At 39.6% G+C, this 23,806-nt stretch overlaps 1 protein-coding gene across 1 annotated transcript in view; it reads right to left on the bottom strand.

Annotated features, from left to right (window-relative positions):
- Positions 1-23,806, bottom strand: part of CCDC93 (coiled-coil domain containing 93) — a 104,020-nt gene that overhangs the window by 5,255 nt on the left and 74,959 nt on the right. Inside the window, exons 14-21 of the mRNA XM_065413461.1 lie at positions 22,057-22,130; positions 18,896-18,977; positions 17,482-17,553; positions 15,419-15,490; positions 14,997-15,105; positions 13,003-13,085; positions 6,983-7,020; positions 5,304-5,388 (exon numbers count right to left, since the gene is read on the bottom strand). Coding sequence (XP_065269533.1) covers positions 5,304-5,388; positions 6,983-7,020; positions 13,003-13,085; positions 14,997-15,105; positions 15,419-15,490; positions 17,482-17,553; positions 18,896-18,977; positions 22,057-22,130 — 615 coding nt within the window. The remainder of the gene's footprint in view (positions 1-5,303; positions 5,389-6,982; positions 7,021-13,002; positions 13,086-14,996; positions 15,106-15,418; positions 15,491-17,481; positions 17,554-18,895; positions 18,978-22,056; positions 22,131-23,806) is intronic.

The following is a 23,806-nucleotide window of genomic DNA, read 5'->3' as shown; positions in this document are numbered from 1 at the left end:
CAGCTAATCTGCCTGTTCAAAGGAGTAAGGCAAGAAGCTTCTGCTAGGTGAGGGATCAATATAAAAACCAAGAGGTGCAGAATATTAGTATTTGATACCAGTGTTTTGCCATCTCAGAACCACTTTAGTCTGAATTAATTCTTGTTCAAAGAGATGTTTGTAATCGATCTACAGGCTTGCTAATCCTCGGAACACCCACACAGTTATTTTATTCTAGAGAAGGCCATTCAGCATGACAATCTGTAATGGAGTCATGAGCTTAAGACCCAATGCCGCTCTTGAGCGCACACACTAACATCCTAAAGCAAAACACCATTCTAAAGATATAATCCCCTTTGCAGAGGATGGATGAGAAGCACCTATTGCTGCTAAATTCTTTCACGCTTTTTAAAATATGCAGAATAAGAAGTACCCGGCGAAAATCGTTTCTAGATTGCTAGCCCTACATGAATCCTTCTGATGAATGGGAGAAAGTGCACAGGCATTTCTGATGGCTCTTAATTCCAGAAGGTTGATATGCAGTACAGCTTCCATGGGGGACCATTTACCCTGAACTCTGAGGCTGTTTAGATGGGCTTCCCATCTTATCAGAGAGGCATCTGTTATCAGTGCTGGTGGGGGTGGTGTGAATGGGATCCCTGCACAGACACTGGATGGGTCTTTCCACCATTCCAGGGAATGTTTGACCTGGAGGGTATCCACAATGGCTTGTTTAGCCTGTCCTTGTTTGGCACGTAAACTGAGCTGAGCCATGTCTGTAGACACCTCATGTGTCATTGGGCGTGAGATGTCACAAACGTGCATGCTGCCATGTGCCCAAGAAGCTAAAGGCAATTTCTGGCTGATGTTTGTGGGCTGTCCTGAACTGTCTCTATGATACTGGTCAGGGTGTTGAATCTGTACATCAGGAGGAATGCTCTCACTTGCACTGCATCGAGTTCAACTTGAAACACTGTACTGGAGTTAAGGTCGATTTCTGGATATTGAGTTGTAGACCCAGTTGCACAAATATGCGCATAGTCCTTTGGGTGGCGTGTAGGGCAACTCTGAAGGAACGAACTTTGAGAAGGCATTCTCCAGATATGGGTAAATAATGCTACTTAATGTTCGCAGATGTGCTACTACTACGGAAAGAACTTTAGAAAATATTGTGGGTGCAGATGAGAAACGGAATGGAAGTATTCTATACTGGTAGTGGTCCTGCCCAAAAGTATTTTGGAGGAATCTTCTGTGGAATGGTAGGATTGAGATGTGGAGGAAGGCATCCTGTAGGTCAAGGGCCGAGAACCAATCTCCCTGATCTAAGGATGGAATAATTGCTGCTAGTGTTATCATCCTGAATCTTTGCACCTGTTTAGTGCTCTTTGATCTAATATGGGTCTCCTACCTCCTTGTCTTTTGGGGATCAGGAAATATTTGGAATAAAAGTCTCTGCCTCTGAGGTGAACAGGGACTGGTTCTATCCCCCCTAGGCACAGCAGGTGATTTATTTCCTGACATAACAGTCTCTCATGAGAAAGGTCCCTGAAAAGGAATGGGGAGAGAGGGAACTGAAGTGGATAAAGTAACCCTTGGAAATTATCTCCAAGACTCATTTGTCAGAAGTGATGCTTTCCCAATTGCGGAGAAAGAGCTAGGCGACACCCCAAGGGATGTGGAAAGTCTGTGTGTTGCAGCCGTTGTTGTAAGGAGTGGTTGCTTGGGGCCTCAACCAAGGCGTCAAAACTGGTGTTTTGAGGTCAAGGGCTGAGATGTTGAAAATTAGGAGACTGACAGTTTCTGCTTTTGCATCTTAAGTCTCTTTCATTGTGGCTCGTAGTATCGCTGTGGTGGGAGGAACTGGCGTGGTCGAGATCTGTAAGATGGTTGCGAACTAAATTTTCTTTTCTGCCCCGGCGTGTAGATTCCTAGAGAGCAGAGTGTGGCTCTGGAATCCTTTCGAGTGTGAAGTGATGCATCAGTCTTCGGAGCCCTGGTACTGAATAGCGGGGACTACTGTCTTCACAATCATAAGGTCCCTAGAAAAGCGAAATTCCTGCGGTACCATCATTGTGATCGGTATCATCAGAGGTTGTCAGTGCTGATTTGTCAGTACCGACAATCTTTTATGGGACGCATGGTCTGAAGGGAGTTGGTTTGAGCCGGTCGGTGCTGAGGACTTCTCCGTCAGTATCAGTAAGGTCTCTGCTCTCATCTTTAGCAGCAGTGCCGCTTCTTCAGAGCCTGTGCCCTTCAGATCTTTAGGCCCTGAGGCAGAACTTGTCTTCTTAATACAGTGTTTTGGAGCTGCCGGTGCCGAGGTGACCAGTTGCGCCAGGGATCTCCTCTGGCTGGTCAGGAGGTCAGTTTGAGGGCTTGCAGCTCTCTTTTTGGAGGCTTTGTGAGGGGAGTCGAAAAGTTTTCTATCAGCTCTGCCTCCCTACAAGTTGAAGGCTCCAGGGGATGATCTCCGCCATGGAGAGGATTCAGGACTGGAGTTGGATGCTGGTTTAAAAGCACCCTCTATGAGGAGGAGTTTCAACTTTAACTCCGGGTTCATTCGGGATCTAACCTTCAATTGCTGGCAGAAGGTGCACTTCCGCGGGATGTGAGCCTCTCTGAGGCACCAGATGCAGCAGGAGTGTCTGTCCGTAACCGGTATTGCCTCCCTACAGGACAGGCATAGTTTAAACCAGAAGAGCTGGGCAAAAAAAAAGTGGGGAGAGAACAGGGAGAAAGAAAGCCATGGGGGGGGGGGGGAGAGGGGGAATGGAGGGGACTTAAAAGAGAAGCTCTAGAAATGCTACAAAAATAAATGGAAACTCTATAAGAAGCTATAAAACTAAACACTATAAATTATAATGAAAATGAGGTAAGCAAACTGGACTGCTACTCGCTCCATCTCAAGCCAAGGGCGGTTGAGAAGGAACTAATAAATAAATAAATAAAATAAATAAATAAACTAAGTGTGGTTTGCCCATGCAAAGCTAGACAGCTTCGAGGCAGAGCGAGCGCATGTGCGTGACAAATGGACACTGCTACCTAAAATCTTCAATCAGCGGCGCAGGGGCACAGATACACCTATACTGGAGTACCCATAGGGACACTACTCGAAGAGCCTGAAAATTCCCACACTTGGTCAGCAGGAGGGCATGGAGGAGTTGAAGGTGGGGAGACCGGCCTGCCAAGCCATCTCCAGGGGCAATGACCCTTTACCATGCCCAATATCGATCAATGCCTACAGTGGCAGTGAAGATTGGCCGTTGTTCTGTACCCACTAAACTATTATTTGAACAATAAGCCATTTTTGTCTCTCTCCCCAGACAATTTCAGTTCTCACAGCTGGAAGGGACTATTGTGATCCTCTGGTCTTCCCTCCTGCATATTGCAGACCACAGAACATCACCCACCCATTCCTTAATAGGTCCATAACCTCTGGCTGAGTTACCGAAGTCCTCAAATCATGATTTGAAGACTTCAAGTTACAGAGAATCCATCATTTACTCCAGTTTAAACCATACTCTCACAGAACCCTCCATGTTTGCTTTTTTCCATTAGACATCTGATGGGTAGGAGGCAGCCCCATGGGGACCTAAGGAGAAAGAATGAGTTCTCTCAGGGCCTTATTCTACTCACAATGGCTTCAATGGCAACACTACCTCTGTCTTCAGTGCAGCAGGACTGAGACCTCACAGCCTTCTCTCACACAGCAGTTGCAGATGCTGTATTGTCAACAACCAATGATAGTCATTGGACTCTACATCTTTTTTTCTGGATAAGTAAATGGCTGAACTTTTGTTTTCTTAAGTGGAATCAAACAGGAGAGCAGTGGGGGCTTGCCTGGTCTTAGAGGCCAGGGGTCAATTCATAATAGATGAAGGAAGGAATACAAGAGATATCAACAAGGCTCCTCTTCCCTTACTCCCCCACAAAATCCCTTTGATTTTCTCAGCTGTCACCAATTAAACAATTTGTGGAGTAGCAGAAGGGGAGGAAGAAGAACAACTTTGAACAATTGTTGACATTTTTGGAGTTTGCTGGGGTTGTTGCTGCAGCAATTAAGTGTCATTAAAGAGTCTGTCAGCCTTCCAGAACAAATAGGCATAATTACTGCCATCTTCATGAGTAAAAAATATGCTGCTCTGAAATATTTCCATAATCTCAATAAGTGCCTCAAAATTAAATGATCTCAATGGGCTTGCTAACGGAAAATCGACCAAAGCAAATAACCAACTTCACTACTGTTTATGCCATGCAGAATTTGTCCATTCTATTCAAAAACAACTGCCCAAACAATTAGAGACAATTCACTGCAAATTTTAAAGTACTGAAACATCTATTTCCTCCAGGACAGTGGCTAATAATAAATTCTCCATTTTTACAGAAGAGCTTCATGCTAAACTGAATTCCATTGTATCCCTGTTCTCTATACATAGGTTTCATCATATTAATATCTGGAAGTCCTTGTATGGCTATTTATCCCAATAACAAAGAAACAGCATGAAGAGTCTGTAACTCTCAATATGTGACTTCTGGTCTAGTGTCTTCCCTGATACTCTGTCATGCTTGAGATTTCAAATGAAATAAAGAATATAATTATAAAAATCCTAATGTCACACATGATTCTTAGTGCTTAAGAATAGGGAATCTCAGTGGGTTCATCCACTAGGACCGGTTGACATGGTGTCATTAGCTAGGCTAAGACTCACAAGTGTTATAACATTATTTGGGGGAATCAAGAATACTTTTTTAGGTGAAAGGAATAAAGCAAAGAAAGTAAAATAAAAAAACCAAAGACATCCAAATGGCAATAATTACATTATATTTACAAAGGAACAAGCAACTTCAAAACCTATTCGGGACCATCCTCCAGTGCACAAGACTGCCTATGGTCTCTTCAATTTCAGCTTTGCTACTGCTGCCACTGAAGAACAGCCTTAAAGGGACTGGAGAAATGTGCATGACAGCAGCCCATTGAGGGCCAGACCCCACTGCCATGGACACCAAAGGCCAAACTCCCAACTTCAGTGGTGTTGAATCAGGCTATGAATCCCTATGACTGATCCATATTGTAATACCAGAATCTAACTCAAATGCTGCAACCTGTCTGGAGTGAGAGACGTGCTGGTATAGACGCAGTTCTGGTCTATTCACTAAAATTTTAGTTACAGGCTCTTATTAGGGAAGAGTACAAAACAGAAGTGATGAGACTTGTCAGGTGTTTAATTAGTTTACATCTCATCACACCAATTTTTTTAACCATCCAGGCTTGTCTGAAATAATTCCAAGCTTCTGCCAAAGAAAACGAGAAGGGACAGTCTAACCTTCATTCGATTCTGTTTAATTCCTTCTACAATCTGTTCCATCTGCCGCAGAAACTGCTCACGAGCACCAGAAGAGGCCATTGCTCTGGAAGAAAAATGGATACTGATTGAGAGGGGAGGGAGTTGGACAAAAAAATGTAGAATTTCCTCTACAATTTTTATCTATCCTGCATGTAGAACTTTCAAAATAGACCTAAGCAATATGAATATTTGGGCTTAAAAACTACAAGTGTTCTTTCTGCAGAGTGTAAAGGGATAAAAAGCAGATTCAGACAATCCAAGATAAAAGATAAAGGGACAGATCATCAGCTGGTGTAAACTGTCAGAGGTCCACTGGGATATATCGCCAACTCTATTAGATCACCCAGTTCATCTCCCTGCCTTGTGCAGGATTGTTCCCTTTGCTAGTGTTTTGTGCAGTGATAATAGCTATTGATGGACCAAAAGCATGGTTTCAAAGTGTTTAAAAAGAGTAGCTTATGTGAAAAGCAGGAATAGATTAGAGGACTGGCATGTCAGTAAGAACTTTAAGCAGAGTTTTGTTTTAGTGGTTATAATTTACATTTTTGATTTAATAATTATTTTGGTGTAAAGTACAACAAATGTTATTCTATTCCATGCTTAACTATAAAACTGTGGTAATTTTAAAGATAAAGTGGTTATCTAAGTATAAACTGCCCAAGTGAACCGTCAAGAGTATAACTTCCCATTGACTAGAGAGTACTACAACGGAGATCTCATCACTGAACACAGCAGATCTCTGTACTGTAGTGGAATGTAGCCAATATATTTAGTTAGTTTGTTACAATTAACAAATTAAAAATGTTTCTGTTATAGTTGGGGTGGTTGCTTGTCATGGAAAGAAAATGGTCAGTGTCGATACAAGGCTTTATCAGGATGACAAAAGCAAATGGTACAAATTCATAGGAAAATTTAAAAAGTCATGATTGCATTATGATGAGCAAAATCTGTCATGCACTAAAATATCAAGCTATTTAATAACAGAATAATAGTTCAGAACTATTTAACATCCTAGTTTCTCTCCCATTCTTCACTGGACAAAGATAGAAGTACATTTGTAAAAACTCACGTTGGAATATTGCTCAACAGGCTGTAAAGGCCAAGGGTGAAACCCTGGCCACACTGAAGTCAATGGCCAAGATTTCACTCCGAGACTTCTGTGATCCAACCATCACTTTTTAAAAAGAGGTTTATCATAGCAACTCTGGGCTATGACAAACATATGCCTAAGTTATAGTTAAGAAACGTGTGGAGTCTGTAGTTATTTTCATATAACACAAGCCCAACTTGACAAATATGTCAAACAAGGTTTTTAAAAGTGCCAGTAAGTTAGAAGTATGAAAAAAGTGTTATCTGAGTAATTTTAGCATAATTTAACACAGTACAATACCAAGAGCAAAGTATTAACATGTACATTCCACATGTGTTCGTAAGTAATTATATTACTTCATTTGTGCCAAGCTATAACATGTGGCTATCAAAAATTACAAAACATGTACTGGATCTTACTCAGAACTGGCCATTAAATTTCAGAAAGTATAAAGTTTAAATAAGAATCAAAGTTTTGCAAGAATTTTTGAACAATTTCCACCCCGATTTTGCCAACCAACTATAGCTGTATGAGTAAATACCAAGAGCTAATGACTCAAGTTACTTACTGCTGGAAATTATCATGAATTGAGTTCAGCAAGTTAACCTGGTGAAGACAAAAACACATAGTTGAAAATGTACATCCTCCTCTCCACCAACATAGATTTTCAGTTACTTTAAAATGTGATTCAGCTCAGAAAAAAAGTCAACTGCATAAAAATACCATCTTCTTGTTTTGCAGAGCATTACACGAGGCTGTCTGCATGTACTGAGAGAGCTACAATCCGCTTACGTTAGCAACAAAAAACAGTTTTACTGCTTTTCACTCCTGTTAACTAGTGCAGGGTTAAGGGCCTGTTTATTTAGAAAAATCTGCACTGGTGGAGAAGCTGCACCAATGTAAAGCAGAGCTTACATCATAAATGCAGCACATCTATGTTATAGCTTAACTATATTGATATAACGACACTAGTGAAAATTCTGCTATATAGGCAGACTTCCCAAACCAAACCACAAATGTCAATGAGGGTTGAATGTATAATACAATTAAGGTGAACAGGTGTAGTAAGGGGCATCATGTGGCCTGCAGAACTTATATCACTGAAAATAATGGGATACATGACAGGACCCTGCTTGACTCATGGAGGCCAAACTGTGTTTGCAGGCCTTGAAGTGGAACAAACATCTTTAGTAGTAAACTAGGCACATTCAACAAGCAAACCATTAAATATGGGATTCCACAATGCAGTTTTCAGAGCAGACCACACTTTTCCAAAGGGCCTGAATGAAAACACTGAATTCAAAAGATCTGTTAAAAAATTCGTTTCCTTGTGGAAAAAACTTCACTTGGACATGCAAACCAGGCAACTGGTTGGCACAAATGACACTTTAGACACTAACTTTCAATCAGAGTTAGGCATCCATGATTTGTGCCTTTGAAAACTTCCTCCGTAATTACTTGCTTTATTAATACACATTTAAAGGCCCTTTGCAAGCTTGTACCTATCAGCATATGGAACGACTCTTTCATACAAAATGAAAACTGAGACTTGTTGGGAATCTTATTATTCTCTCCAACACATTTAGAGAAAAAGAAAATCAGAGGAATGGTTGATGGGATGCTTTATCATAGCTTTGAATAGTTCAAATTAGTCTCCAGTGAACACGTAGTGAGGTTTTCCAAGATACGATTTTGCCTTTTGACGAAGAATGTTTGAAAATGTGCCATCTGTACTGCAAGAATCCAATTCTGCAAATAATACTATACTTAGTGTTTACTTATGTGCATATTCCCAATGGTACAGCGATAAGCACACTGCATGTTAGAGTTTGTCGAATCAAGCCCCAACCCTAACAGATTTAAATCAATGATTTCAAAGAGTATTATTAGCATGCAGAAATCCGGTTCTTACTACTTAGAGGTTAAGAATACTACTAGAGGTCAGAAATTTTTTGACAAAATTTTTGTTTTGACCAACGGATGTTTTCTGACCAAAAAAACCCCAAAACAAACAACCCCCCCCCCAAAACAAACACACCAAACACAAAAACAACAACAACTTTCTGCAAGAATATGCCAGTTTCAACAAAACTTTTGTTGGGAAATGTTTCTCAGGTCCAGGATAGAATTTCTGGTCAAAACCAGACCAAGAGACCACCCTAAAATAGCAAATAGCCTGGCGGTTAGGGCAGTCACCTGGGATGTGGGAGATGCCGGTTCAAATCTCCCACATGAATGCCTTAATAACCAGGCTATTGAGAAAGAGAGAGAGAGAGAGAGAGAGAGAGATTCTGTGTGTGTCTCTTTTTTTGTTGAAAAACTTCAAAATGTCTCATTTTTCTCCTAGTGTAGAACAGGAGAAAAAAAGCCATTTCCCACCCAATTCTACTTCATTTTCATTGTGTAAATTTTCTCCCTCTCTGATACAGTAACTAAAATAGTATATTCTATCCAACTTTGGAAAAAAGCTAAAAAGTCCACCTCTGCTTACTTCTATCAATACTAACGAACAGGACATTCTTAAGGATGGGCGATGTTGTTACATAACTTACATTAATGTATCCTGCAAAATATCTAGCAAATGAAAAAGCAGTATTTTGTGACCATGTCAAAAAGCTATAGGGTAACATTTCATATCTACAAAGTCAGTGGAAAAATATGACAATTTGAAAGTGGGTTCCCAACAGTCACAGAATTTTAAAGTAATGCTATGCAAATTTTGTAAAAATCAACTGTATGGGCATAGATACCTTTGATGTCACAATTCCATCCCAGCAATGAATTATTCCATTACTATTCTGAAATCACTCTATACACAGAATACTTCAAGGTTTTTTGTTTTATTTTTTGTAATAAGAAATACCTTCCAAAGAATCTTAAGAAAACCAAGACCCAAAAGGGTAAAGGGACATTTGGTTTATATCGGGGTGGCCAACCTGTGGCTCCGGAGCCGCATGCGGCTCTTTGGAAGTCAATATGTGTCTCCTTGCATAGGTGCCAACTCTGGGGCTGGAGCTACAGGCGTAAACTTTTCAATGTGCCAGGGGTGCTCACTGCTCAACCCCCGGCTCTGCCCCAGCTCCTGACCCCACTCCACCCCTTCTCCCAAGGCTCCTGCTCCTTCCCCCGAGCCTGCCGTGCCCTCGCTCTTCCCCCTTCCCCCCCAGAGCCTCCTGCACACAGTGAAACAGCTGATTGTGGTGGGCAGGAGGCATGGGGAGGGAGGGGGAGGCACTGATGGCGGGGCTGCTCTTTGGCAATGTACATTGGTAAATTCTGGCTCCTTCTCAGGCTCAGGTTGGCCACCCCTGGTTTATATGATACTAATACAAAATATTTGTTCATTGAAGCCTTTTTTCTGAAGTAAAATCAACAAGAAAACTGAAACCATATTGTACATTCTTGACATCCAAAACCACGCAGACATCTCTTGAGATTAGCATAATCCATTGGAAACCCTTGATGTATGTTATGGCTGCCTTTTTAAATTGCATTCGTAAGTATACAGTTAGGTAAAAATAAAACTCTTCTCACAGTTTGTACTTAAATAAGTATTGAGTTACTTTGGGCAAAACTACTCCAGGTTTCTTTTCAATATATTTACAAAAGAAAAGAGACTATTAGCATTGATATACATTATTTAACAATCAAGCACTTCTGGTCTAAAATCTGTCACCTCTGTCTTTAATAGGTTCATTTCTATTTCAGAAGCAATCAGTGAAAAGAGATTAGTTTGTACGCCTGTACCCTCAGTAAATGTTATAAAAATCTGCAGTAAAGTCTAATCCACAGAAGACATTAAAGCAATATCATGAGTTCCATAGTTGCTACTTAATGTGCCATGCAAAATAAAGAATATGTGATCTGCAAACTGTCTGTTCATTTAGAATAGTGCACAACACAATAATCATTCAGGCAAATAAAATGGATATAATGCAAACAGATAAAACAAGGCATTTGGTAATATCTTTCTAGAATTTATTAAATATTTATAGCCCAGCATTCATTACTGGTGTAATATTATTTCTCTCTCTCCCCCGACCCCCTTTACACAGATTAAATCTCTAAGAGTTGGCACTAGTCTTATAATTCTCATATCATGGGATCTATGTTCAGATGTTTTGCCGATAAATTCCACATGTAACATATAAACACAGATTTAAGTGTAAACCAGAATATATACAGCTGACTCAATTCTTTGTCTAGAAAAATTCAGCATCAGATCTCACCAGGAGATAATTTTTAAAAGCTTTTGAGGAAGACAAAACCTTAGTGACAATTTTATCAGACCAAGAGATAAGCTATATCTATGCTGCAGTGATAATTTTGTCTTGCTGATCTTATATAAATGACATATTGAATACATTTGAGAAAAACTGAAAAATATTGAATGATAAATGCACTGTAGATATCCTCCATAAAATGACATTCCTAGTTCATGTCCTAATTATCAATACAGGTAAGTTAGAAAACAGCAGGATGTCCTATTTTGATGATTATTGGCCTAATTAAAAAAAAAAATACATTCTCAGCTGTATTGCTTGGTTCAGCACAGTATTTAAGCATACTTCCTTATGTGCTTTGCTGAACTGGAACTTCACAGAAGTTATCCCAATGTCAGAATCTAAGCTACATTTGCATTACAATAGTAATGTGCCATAGGCAGGGCATACCTCAGTACTGCAGCCATCTCTTAAACAAAGGTAAATGTGTAGAGTCTTAATTCATTATAGCACCATCAGAAGGTCGTTTTGGTGGCTTTCCCCACACTGACTGAAACAAAGAACTTCAGTAAATCTGTGTAAAGCCCAGTCTTGCAGGATTGCCAGTTCAAGGAAGTGTTGATAATGCTGAATGAACTTTGCATATAGCAAAATCCTGGCCCTACTGAAGTCAATTAGTTTTGCTATTGACTTCAACAGAATGATGATTTCACTTCTGAACTTTGGATGCTTATCAGAAACCAAATTTCCAAACCTTTAGACACTTATCCATTACTAACTGATAACTCATTCTTTCCTACTGAGTAACTTTCCAGGGCTGTCATGGGCAGGTCTTAGGTCACTGTACACTAACTAAAGGAACTGTGAAAGGATGAAACAGGTCTTGCATTTTGGAAAATGTTACATGCATAATATCTGAGTTCTTGATATCTTCATATATCTGGTTTTTTTTTCAGATTATTTTCATGGCAAGAGACTGCCAGAATCAACTGTTTCCTCAAAGGGAAATTGAATTCCTGATTCTCTCAGCTGATTCAAATACCCATATCTAGTATATTTGTCAGAATCTACTATTCAGGAAAAAGATGATGGATTTTTAGATTGCAGCTCTCTATGCCACCCCTACTCTTAGAGGGCAGAGACTGTGCTTACTTAATGGTACTGTATAGGTACCATCTAGTACTCAAAGCAATTAATGGCTGCCTTTGTAAAGGTGTTTAAACAATGTTCTGTTCTTGTTTCATTAAAATGCAATGAGAAGCATGCAGTGTCAGACTCTACTTTTACCAACTAATGCAATTCTTGTTGTGCTATCATGTATTTTACTGAAGAAATGTATATTTTCATCTCACCATAACATTATTAGAACTGTTTACAAAAACCCATGTGAACTGTTAAAACAATCTTTACTGATTAAGGTGTTGTTCTATTTATCGATGTAGGATTCATGACACCAAAGCATCTTCTGTTACTTAATAGTAACCAATAAAGCATTGCTGATGTTTTACAAACTTTGAAATGCCAGTAAATCCTTTATTATGAAAAACAGTCATGTGGAGTCAAGATCTTTATCAGAAATGTATTTGCTGCTCCTGCTTATTCCTCCAGTCCTCACTGAAGTCTAGTCTATCCGTAACATTACAGAAGGGTAAAATTCATTGTTGGCGTTAAGTCCACTGACTTCAATTGTGTGTTACCCCAGAGAGGAATTTGGCTCTAACTTCTGGATGGGGGAAGGAGGAGAAATAGGCAGTAGGAGCAGAAGAACTCTTTAATGAAGAGCCTGTTTTCATGATAAGTAAGGGCTTGGTCCTGCCCCCTTGAAGTCAATGAAGGTTCTGTCACTGAATTCAAGGGGAACAGAATCAGACCCTAAAAACCTGACCCTGCTGCCATTGATGTTAATTTACTTTGGTAACTGAAGTCACTGGCTGTAGCATTGGCCCCTAAACTAATGCAGACACTGGATAGCTAACCCTCAGGCTAATCTGATTTTGTGAAGCCAAAATTTAAGTGGTGTGTGTCAGAATACTAATTTTATTCACCTTTTGAGCCTAAATTGAATAATTCTGATATCTATTTCTGGTGTTGGCCCTTCTATTAAAACAATACACACATATACACACAAAATACACAAGCAGAAATTTTCCTAAACAGAATTAAACCAAACAAACCAAACAAAGATTTCCACAAACATTCTGTAAACAGAGTTTTAGATCCAAGTCAATTTCTTCTCAGTTCTGACCTTTTGAGATAATTACCCGTACCTTGCATAGACAAGACCAAGTCCAGTGTCTATCACACAGAAACTCAGCAATATCCTATTTTCCTATCATGGGTTAAACATTTAAAAACACGTTCTTACCTCTTTTTCCAAATATACCTTCTTATCATCCAATGTATTATAGAGAGTAAAGAACTGCTTGGTTTCTTTGTGAGTTGCTGACACTAAAAACAAAAGAACAACAACAGAGCAATGAAAGAGCATACGAGGCACTGCCCCCTCCAATATGTTAGGGGAGATTTATTATTGTTTACATAACCTAATATTAATAAAAATGTTTTCATGAAATTTTAAAATCCTCAGTGCAACAGTCTTTCTGCATTTCAGTATTCCCATACAGTGCTAACAACCCAAAGACTCTTGTATCATGGGATTTCATGAGAATCAGAGTGCAGAACTGAACAGTCTTTTTTATAATCTTCTCAAAAAAGAGTTGGGAGGAGTTGGAATTAATGCCAGTGCTGAAGGGGTACAGCATTCAGCCTGATTAGCTGTTTTAAGAAGACAAAGAACTTGTCTACATGGGGAAGTTAATGTGCAGTAAGTTAGGATGTGAATTTAAGACACACTACCTACTCCACACTAATTCCCTGTATGCACTCTTACTGTGCATGAAGCAAACCCTCTGACCATTTAGTGCACTTCACAGCTTAATTCCCCGAAGATTCCATCCACAACGATCATGCTCCAGCCCAGGTTTGAACATATTGTGTACTATAGAATGATATGCATTCTGAAAATTCAGGTTTTGGTCTCAAATTGTGCACCCAAAATTAGTGGATACTTCTGACCTTAATATCTCTGTGCCTCAGCACCCATCCGTAAAACGTAAAATGGGGATAATACCCTTCTCATTTCACAAGGGTGTTGTGAAAATAAATTAATGAATATTTGTCAAGCTCTCAGATACCACAAAGATGAGCACCCTAGAAAATCCCATAAGGAAATTAATAGTCTCTGTCTATGGAGCAGGATTTGAATAGTGTGCAGCAATTAGGTCTTGAACAATGAAGCGAAAACAAAATATTGAATAGCTGCTAACTAAACGAGAGTTGTCCATTCTGTGCACTGAATGAGGCTGGGTTGCTGTGCAAGTAAGTGAGCATGTAATTAAAGACTATTACACTGCATATGCACAAGGGAGCCAATTAAAATTGCACTGGCAACCTTAATTCCAGCATTTCCTAACTTTTGAGTTCTTGACAAAGCAACCTTAATGTTCTTTTAAAATAGTTTGTGTGTGTGTGTAACATTATATACTCTGTGTATATGTCTGACTATGCACTGTTCACAGCTGTACATACAACACACACACAAAGTACATATAGTATATACATACCAACAGATGCATAGTATGCGTTCCTCCTTTCCTGACATCATGATTACAGGAATAAATTTAGAAGCATATAAACAGAATGGTCAATTTGCATGCCCAATTTTATTATCTGGGGGCACACGCACTTCTAAAAATTTGGGCCATAATAGCTGAATTACAGATTGGTAGGGAAGAAATTGAGAGAGAAGGCTCACACTCTTCTTCTGCCTAGGTATCGCAGCACATTTGTAAAACCTGACAATTTTCTGTTTCAACTCCTCTAACCTGCAGCAATAAATGGGACATGAGATGTTTAAGAGAGCCAGCCTTATCTACGGATTTCTTGACATTGTTTGGGTCAGAACCACATACTTATAAAGAAAACACACACACGTCATACAAAAATGGTAAACCAACGTTAACTGTGATTAATAAAACATGAGTCAGATGTAGAGACTTTCCCTGTAAACGGTGGATTAAGGGCTTTCTAAACACTAATCATTGATCCAAGAGACTGAACCTACTGCAAACAAAAGAACAATTACTCCAGAGATCTCGTGCATCAAGTTTCAGCCTCAAGGGAATTTTTATAGCCAGTTTATAAAACCTTGAAAAGAGGGGTATACAATGTGAATGTCCAATGACCCTTATATAGAGCAGAATTAGCAGGTGCTGTTGTCATGCACCATAAGCCTATAATGTGATAACGCTCCTTCCACTGGTTAGCCTTCAGGAGTACATTTCTGTTTGATATACGTACCCTGACCATAAAGTTCGATAAATCTCTTCTGATACTGAGTTAACTCCGCTCTGCTGGGTACCTCATCAATCTTGCGTTGTAAAATAGCTATCTCTCTATTTCTTCGGGCCTGAGTGAAAGGAAGGGAGAAAAAAAGGCCCAGCTCTCATTTTAAATGGATAAAAGATAGCAAGATTTAGAAATAACCTGGTAAATAAGCTAATAAAAAAATACCTGCACAAAGGAGAGTTAATATATCCGGTAAGTTTTGTTAAGCCTCAAGATTTATTTCACAACATTAATTATAAAGGTACTTGCTTACACTTACAAATGTTGAAGAAATTTACAGAAATACATTTAAGCGCTTAGCTAAGAAAACTTCAAAAATTCTGTCCTAGTAAGTCTGCCCAAAAACAAACAAACAAAAATCACTTTGTACTCACCAGTAATAGTCTGATCTTCTGAAGCTTATCTTTTTCAGTTTTGTATTGCTGGTCTATAATCTTATTAGGTTCCTAAAATTTGAGAAACCAAAGATAATCTCTGATTAACAGGCAAATCAACAGAATTTAAGCATTGTCTTAAAAAAAAAAAAGAGAGGCTTTTGGTCAGCAATTATAAAAAAATACAGATTGGATTCTTTATTTTGTTCACCTTTAAGGATATCCAAAATATTGCCAACATTTTTATATTATTTTAAGGCGAGTGGGTCAACGAAGCTGAATGAAAAACAAAATTTAAGTTCTGAATGTCATTTACACTACATAAATAATTGCATTTTACACTAGCTTTTAGGCCTTTGAGATATATATATATATTTTAGATTGCTAAGTAGCCTTTTCACTGAGAACAACACCTCCAAAGAGACAACCGCTAAGTACAGTAACATGCAGTTAACACATAAAAGTTGTAAATCAGATTATGTTCTCAGTTACCACAAGTGTAAAACTAGAGTAACTCCACTGACATCAATACATTTGTGATCAAGGATTTCTATGAGACTACTCATCTGTGTTAAGTGAAGCACATGCATTATTCTATACAGGATGGGGGCCCCAAGTTATCACCATCTTCCTTTGATTCTCCCATTGTGTTGTCCTTAAGTTTCTGTTCATCTTTCAGCTTTGTAGGCCAGGGACGATCTAGGGCCTGTATGGTGCCAAGTGCACAAGTAGGCACTTAAGCAGTGATCACCACCATCACCACAGTAATAGTGACCATGACACCAATAATCATAACAATAATGATAGCTACATCAATCAATCATATCTAGGTGCAGTTCACCCGCTGGGACAGGGCCTGTACAAGATTCCCCCATGCCATGTTAGCCCTATATTATCCATGCATAAGAGCCCCTTTATTCTCCCTCCCTCGTCTCACTCCACCCTAGTGCTCACACAGCACCAGTTGCTGCAAACCACACACAAGGGTTTGTTCAGGCTTTGGGTGGGGGGCAGACAGGTGGAAGTTTTGTTCTTAAACTGTTTCAAATCCTAAAATGACTAGTTAAAAAGCATTTCTGTTCTGTTCATTTTTAATATCTTCTGCAATATTGAGGTACAGCACACGCACCAGGCATTTAAGATCATTCTGTTCTCATCTCCTTAAACCATTTACTTTAACTTCATTGAATAAGTGACGTTACAGAGAGAAATTTGGTGCAGGGCTGGTATTTGTTCTGCATTTCCCTGCTTTTGTGGATTTCCAAATCAGATCTTTCATGTGAAACTTTAACCTAGACATCTGAAGTTTCAATTCCTCTCCATGCATGTTGTGTTCCGGAGGTGGGGGATAAAGTTACGCGAGCTGCCACCCACTCGATTCTGGAAGAAGTGTATAAAGGCCGCTCTAGTCATCTCAAGGTATACAAAGTAACTAAACCTGAGCCTCCACTTTTCTCCACTATAACTCCTTGCCCTCCTATTAGCAAAGATTAGGGTGACCATATGTCCCAATTTTATAGGGACAGTCCTTATTTTTGGGTCTTTTTCTTATATAGGCTCCTATTATTTCCCACCCCCATCCCGATTTTTCACATTTGCTGTCTGGTCACCCCAGCAAAGATGCATGGTAGCAAAGTTTCACAGTGACTGCTACTTGTTAAACTAATAAGTGTTTCACTGTAATCTCATGCTCCATTGTTTGTTGTATACACCTGTTTATTATTTTTTTACTTATATTTGCTCCTTGTGGTGGGACTATCTTTTTTCATTATGCGTGTACAGCAGCTAGTTTGATTGGGGACACTAGGTACCTCAATATCTATCTATCTATATATTTGCTTTTAATGTTTGCTAGTTAGCAAGAGTGCTGAGGCTATTCCTGAACCCTAGTAACCTGCATGATAGTCAATCTGTTATGCACGGTTAGTGGCTGTATGTTTCAAATTCCAATTGGTGGTGGATTTTTTTTTTTAATACAACACAGGTATAAAAAGGAAGAAAATTACCCAATGAATATTTTTAAATACTAATGAAAAATCAGCCTTTTGACATTTGCTGTTTACCTTTTCTTCCCCATTTTCCTCTGCTTCGGCTTTCAAACTCTCAATATTTTGCTGTAGGCGTGCCATCTCTTCCTTTAAAAGCAACAAAAACATTATAGTTACCTTCTCAAGAAAAAAAAAGAAAAAAGAAAAAAAAAGCCCAAATCTGCATTTTAATAACTTCTGCATTAGATAGTACTCCATGATGTACATGTATTGGGAACATTAAATAGCATTCTGCGCTAAAGGGAGAAGGAGGCGAATGTTCTTCATTATGTTAAACTGCATGCCTTGTTTTTCCAAGTAGAAATAGCCACATTTCTTTCTTGTGGAATATATACTTTGGATGCATCTTAAGCAACTAACACATAATATGGAAAGCAGGACTAGAGAAATGTAGGAATGTTAAAATACCAGCACCCTGACACTGGTCTGCCGTGTAGACACCACCACCACAACTGCACCCAAGACAAGTTAAAGGCTGCAAAATTATTTCCATTATAACCCTCTGTTTTCACAACTTTTCAAATTATTTATCTTTGGGGCTAAAATGTTCCATGCTTAGTCTCTGCTGAGGGATGACATTTCTTCTTTTTCATTATGTTTAAACAAAACCTCTTCAGCTGTTGTTGAAATAGGAACTAGAGAAGGAAAACAATTCTCTCTGATCTTTATCATATTTCCAGGGTGTGCATCACCACAGCAGCGAACCGAGCAGAAAACACATTAATTATGCACTGAAATTGAAACATACTCTGAAAGTAGTAAGGCTTGATCTTGGGCTTCTCTCTTCTGGTGGGTTTTCCAAAGCCAGTAGCCCTTGACCAAGAAGTAGGTCCTGGGCACTGTTAGCTGCACTGTCCAAGAGGAGACCAAGCTGTCTCAGTGAATAAGATAGAAGGGTATCTAATGTAGCTAGGCCCAACACTGAATAGGCTTTTCAGTGGTGTTATTTGTAGCATGGTTCATGGAGTAAGACAATATGTAACCGTGCATCAACATACTGATGACACTATTACCTACATTTAGAAATGATCCTTCCAAGAGGCCTCTTCTGTACTACGCAAGCTGAATGACATGTAACACAAGACAGAACCTTGAGGGATGCCACAGTTTAGATACAAATGAATAGGTGGTTGATTTTGTGTCCTTGCAAAGGGTGTCTAAAGACCAATGGCGAGCACTTCTGGCTAATCCAGAGCTGGACCTGCAGGGTTGTCCAGCCTAGTTTCAGAGATAGGTTAGATGACAGATCTAGGTGATTCTCCACAATTCTGTCATGGACCGGGTTGGCATTATTCAAAATGGATCTGACATTACCAGTAAATACCAATAAACAAACCTAGTACAGGGCAGGTGGAGGTGGGCAATTACATTTACCAATTTTTTATCAATCTTCATGTAACAAGATAGGGAGACAGAGAGAGACACTTACCCTGCAATGAGCTCTGAACTCTTGCTCTTGACTTTTGAGATTTTCATTCATAGCCACCAGTGCTCGTAGGTTCTGCAATATGCTAAATTAGAAGACACAGCAAACTACATTAATTCTTTCAGTTTCTAAATTTACACACAAGAAAAATTAAGCTATTAGAACAAGGTTAATTTTAAACAAGTTTTCCTGCCACTGAGCTAAACCAAACAAACACAAATATCATTATGGTGCCATGGAAAATAATTAAGATTTGGTACTGCACAGATTATAATGCTTTCATGATGCTTCCCTCCAGTCCTCAGTTACCTATAAAAAGTTCTTGGAGCGCCTCCCATCGAATATATAGTGTAGTTTTTTCAAGACATGGGCTTTAAGTAGGGGGGGAAATGGATAGGGAGGCTTTATCCTCTTGTCAAATCAGCTTTGGGCCCCTCTGGTTGCAGTACATATCTAAACTTCTCCAATAAAGGAAGAGTTTCATTTTTAATTGCTGATTATGGTCATGTTGGGTGAAATTTTAAAGGCTCAAGTAGGAGTTTCTAACTTCTACTAACTTTCAATTGGAGCTGGGGTCTTAACTTCTATTTATGCCTTTGAAAAAATCTCCCCCTTGTGGCACTCTAAATGGTAACTTATCCTACATCTTCTTGACTTCTGAAATTCCAGGTTGTCCCAGAGAACATGAGCCATTTATTTATTAAAAGGTAAAGAGTATTAAAGATAAAATAAACAAGCCAACCACATTTAAAACAAATCAAGCAATTGGAAATTTAATAGTTTGTGATACCCAACTCATTCTGCTGTTCATTCAGGAATTGTATTCTTCATTTAAGATTATGAGATTTGTTTGACATTCTAAAACTGGCTATTGTCAATTAACTATGCTGACATTTTGCAGAACAAAAAAACAATACAGAATTTAAGTCCACTGTAGTAATAATTTGGGTGCTTTTCTTTTTGTCTAATTAACTGTAAAACTGCTTGTGACATTCTATACCTTGGAGGAGCATCTTGTAACCCCCATATTCCTCATCTGTATATAATTGTGATATTGCATATAAAGCAGGCCATGTAAGGTATCAGGGGAAAGGTTATGATCTGCTGAAAGGCATTCTTCTATCCATATATGTATACCATTAATGCATATGAAGTTATGAATCATGTGGTATGGTTGTCACTAAAACATGCTGTAAGTTGGGGAATCAGCCAGATAAGGAGGTGTTAGTACCGTTATACAAGGCACTGGTGAGACCTCATCTGGAATACTGTGTGCAGTTCTGGTCTCCCATGTTTAAGAAGGATGAATTCAAACTGGAACAGGTACAGAGAAGGGCTACTAGGATGATCCGAGGAATGGAAAACCTGTCTTATGAAAGGAGATTCAAAGAGCTTGGCTTGTTTAGCCTAACCAAAAGAAGGCTGAGGGGAGATATGATTGCTTTTTATAAATATATCAGAGGGATAAATATCAGGGAGGGAGAGGAATTATTTAAGCTTAGTACCAATGTGGACACAAGAACAAATGGATATAAACTGGACATTAGGAAGTTTAGACTTGAAATTAGACGAAGGTTTCTAACCATTAGAGGAGTGAAGTTCTGGAACAGCTTTCCAAGGGGAGTAGTGGGGGCAAAAGACATATCTGGCTTCAAGACTAAGCTTGATAAGTTTATGGAGGGGATGGTATGATGGGATAGCCTAATTTTGGCAATTAATTTATCTTTGATTATTAGCAGGTAAATATGCCCAATGGTCTGTGATGGGATGTTAGATGGGGTGGGATCTGAGTTACTACAGAGAATTCTTTCCTGGGTGCTGGCTGGTGAGTCTTGGCCACATGCTCAGGGTTTAACTGATCGCCATATTTGGGGTCGGGAAGGAATTTTCCTCCAGGGCAGATTGGCAGAGGCCCTGGAGGTTTTTCACCTTCCTCTGCAGCGTGGGGCACGGGTCACTTGCTGGAGGATTCTCTGCACCTTGAGGTCTTTAAACCATGATTTGAGAACTTCAATAACTCAGGCATAGGTTAGGGGTTTGTTACAGGAATGGGTGGGTGAGATTCTGTGGCCTGCGTTGTGCAGGTCAAATTAGATGATCATAATGGTCCCTTCTGACCTTAAAGTCTATGAGTCTATGAGATATTAGCTCCCCAGAGGCAACAGCAAGGAAAGTAACCAACATACAACCCATCAACAGCTATTGTCCAGCAAGGGAGCTACAATTCAATGACTCGCCTGCATGAGGCCACACCAGGGAAATTGCTCAACTTTGCCTGAAGATTCAGCAATGCCCACCAGACATGCCTGGACTTGTGTTCCCCAAGCACATGGGACAGAGTATAAAACAGAACACAGGGGCCCCATGCTTGGCCTTTCTCCTACCCCCACCTATGCTGCAAGCAACCAAGACATTCAGAAAAAGACTGAAGACTCCAGAGGAGGCTGGCCTAGATTTACAGGACAAACTTGTATATTACGGACCGCAATATCCAGTGGGGTGAGAAAAACTGCTTAATCTAGATGTTACCCAGTCTAAGAGGGTTTTATTTTCTTTTGGTAACTAACTCTGACTTTTTGCCTATCACTTATAATCACTTAAATCTATCTTTTGTAGTCAATAAATTTGTTTAACTGTTTATCTTTACCAGTGAATTTGCCTAAAGTGTGTGGCAAAACTGCTCAGGTTTGCAAAAGCTAGTGTATATCCACTTTCCATTGATGAAGTGGTGAACCGATTAATAAATTTGCACTGCTCGTCTTGAGCAGTGCAAGATGGTATATTCCTGAGGTACAGTGCTGGGAGGATTTGGCTCTGATGGCTTTCTCTGTGGGATTCATGAGTGGCTCTGGGAGCATTCATGCAATCTAGCTGGGTGTAGGCCTCCACATGCGGTTGTGCTGAGTGCTAACAGCACCTGGAGTGGTTTGCTGCTGGTCACTAGCATGGCACTGTGAGAGACAGCCCAGGCTGGAGAGAGATAAGGGGGCACAGCGGTCCCACAGTCCCAGGCTGCACCCCGAGGGTCCAGTCACACTGCTGTCCACTAAACTGAAAACAGACTCCTCACAGCCATATATGAATTATACATTTAGGCTGAATGCTACATTGCCAAAGCCAGCAGTTTTCAATGATCATAAGTCACATAAATGAAGAAAATATACCTAGAATCTGCTTGGGATTCCACCGTTTCTAAGGCTGCCAGCTCCTTGTCCAATTTATCACTGTAACTCTTAACCTAAGGGATGCAATTAATAAAACATGTAAATACATTTGCACACAGAATGATTCATGTTTCTCTGCCTTCCCACACAATGAAGCCAAGGAGATGAGCTTTCTCCGAATAAAAGCTTTAGAGAATTCCCTAGAATCTTTGGCTCTATTTCTTAGCCATCATTAACAAGTAAGATTTCTTTCCAAGGTTAGCAGAATTCCCTTACCAGGTATGAGTACTGCAAACATGACGAATTTACTGACCATTACACTTGCCCTCTACCTTGCCCTCCCAAATCAATACGTAGAATCCCTGTTCCACAGCAAGATGGATAAATGAATTCTACATTGCACAAGACTGTACCAAATGCTCCTGTCTCTCTTAATTCAGGAACCTATCTACATACGAGCAGAACTGTCATATTTCATTTTTTTCAGGGCTGTATGAGTCAGTCATAAAAACCTTGCCTTGGAACAAAATGTGAAAGGTCAACAGATCATGTTGTTTAAAAAAAATCTTATCTAAAATTAAAATCAGATTGGGGTTGTAGAAAAGAAATATTCTAACTGACTGATTCAAGACTTCTGTGCTCTTTCTTCTTCCAATGAACTTTTGTAGCCCGCCATCTAAGCATAAAACTGTGATTCAGACTATATACCTACACAGGGGAATCGGAATCTGCCTCACACACCTATATGGGCTGCCTGGACCTCCAGTGCAGGGACACAGGACTAAGCAGAGCTAATAATGTGCTTACTCCCTCCCTGCAGTGTGTGGACATGGAGGAGCAGAGGAATGGGGGGAGTCTTTACTACACTTCCTGTTCTTATTGATCCAAGAAGTTGAACCAGTGTGGGGGAGTTGTACTTCGCTGCTAGTAGAGGCCAGCAGTAAACTACTATCCCCAGGTAGCAAAGAGGAAGGAGGGAGATGTATGACCACTGGTACAAACTATACTGATCAGCTTAAAGCTCAGAAGGGAGCCAAGGCTTTAGCTCAATCAAGCTGAGCACAGACTGAAGTACAACAGCTTGGTCTGGACTAGAGCACTGGAAGGTATTAATTAGAATGGACTAATTAACAAAAACGTACACGTCCCAGCTTTTATATTTAACCTGGAGAAGGCCTCAGAGAGGTCTCTCTGACTCACACCACCTCCCAGGGCTACTCGTGAGTGGTGCAGTTTATTTGCTACCCCTTGTGCGTGTGCAGAGTTGTGCTTCAAGACAACAATCTAGTCGTAAATGTGCTACATTCTTGTACAGTGATGAGAGACACAAAGGGACTGGATGTTAAATATTAAAGATTTTCTGCTGTTAATATGAATTTTACATGCATGGTTTATGGACAGATTCCCCCATATTGTGTAATTTTACAATACAGTTCTATTTCTCATGGGAACAGAAACTGAAGAGGAAAAAAATTATGTTTACATTACCTTTATTCCTATATGTTTTAGCAACATAGATGGGCTTACAAACTATAAATAAAGATCACTTTGTCCCTGCTAAGGTGGCGAAAGCCCCAAGACCAAGGAAACCTATAAAGATGATGAACTAGGGATGGATTCTCCATGGCATTGGCAGGGATTCATGCACGACATGTGGTGCAGTTTCATCAAAGAACAGCTTGAGTAGAGACGAACCTTAAAGGTGAACCACAAAGCTTTTGTTAAAAGTAAACTCATAAGATTCCAAGAT

This window comes from Emys orbicularis, chromosome 11, assembly GCF_028017835.1.
Source record: "Emys orbicularis isolate rEmyOrb1 chromosome 11, rEmyOrb1.hap1, whole genome shotgun sequence".
Taxonomy (NCBI): domain Eukaryota; kingdom Metazoa; phylum Chordata; order Testudines; family Emydidae; genus Emys; species Emys orbicularis.
Note: the sequence above shows the minus strand (reverse complement) of the source record. Positions and strands in the feature narration are given on the sequence as shown.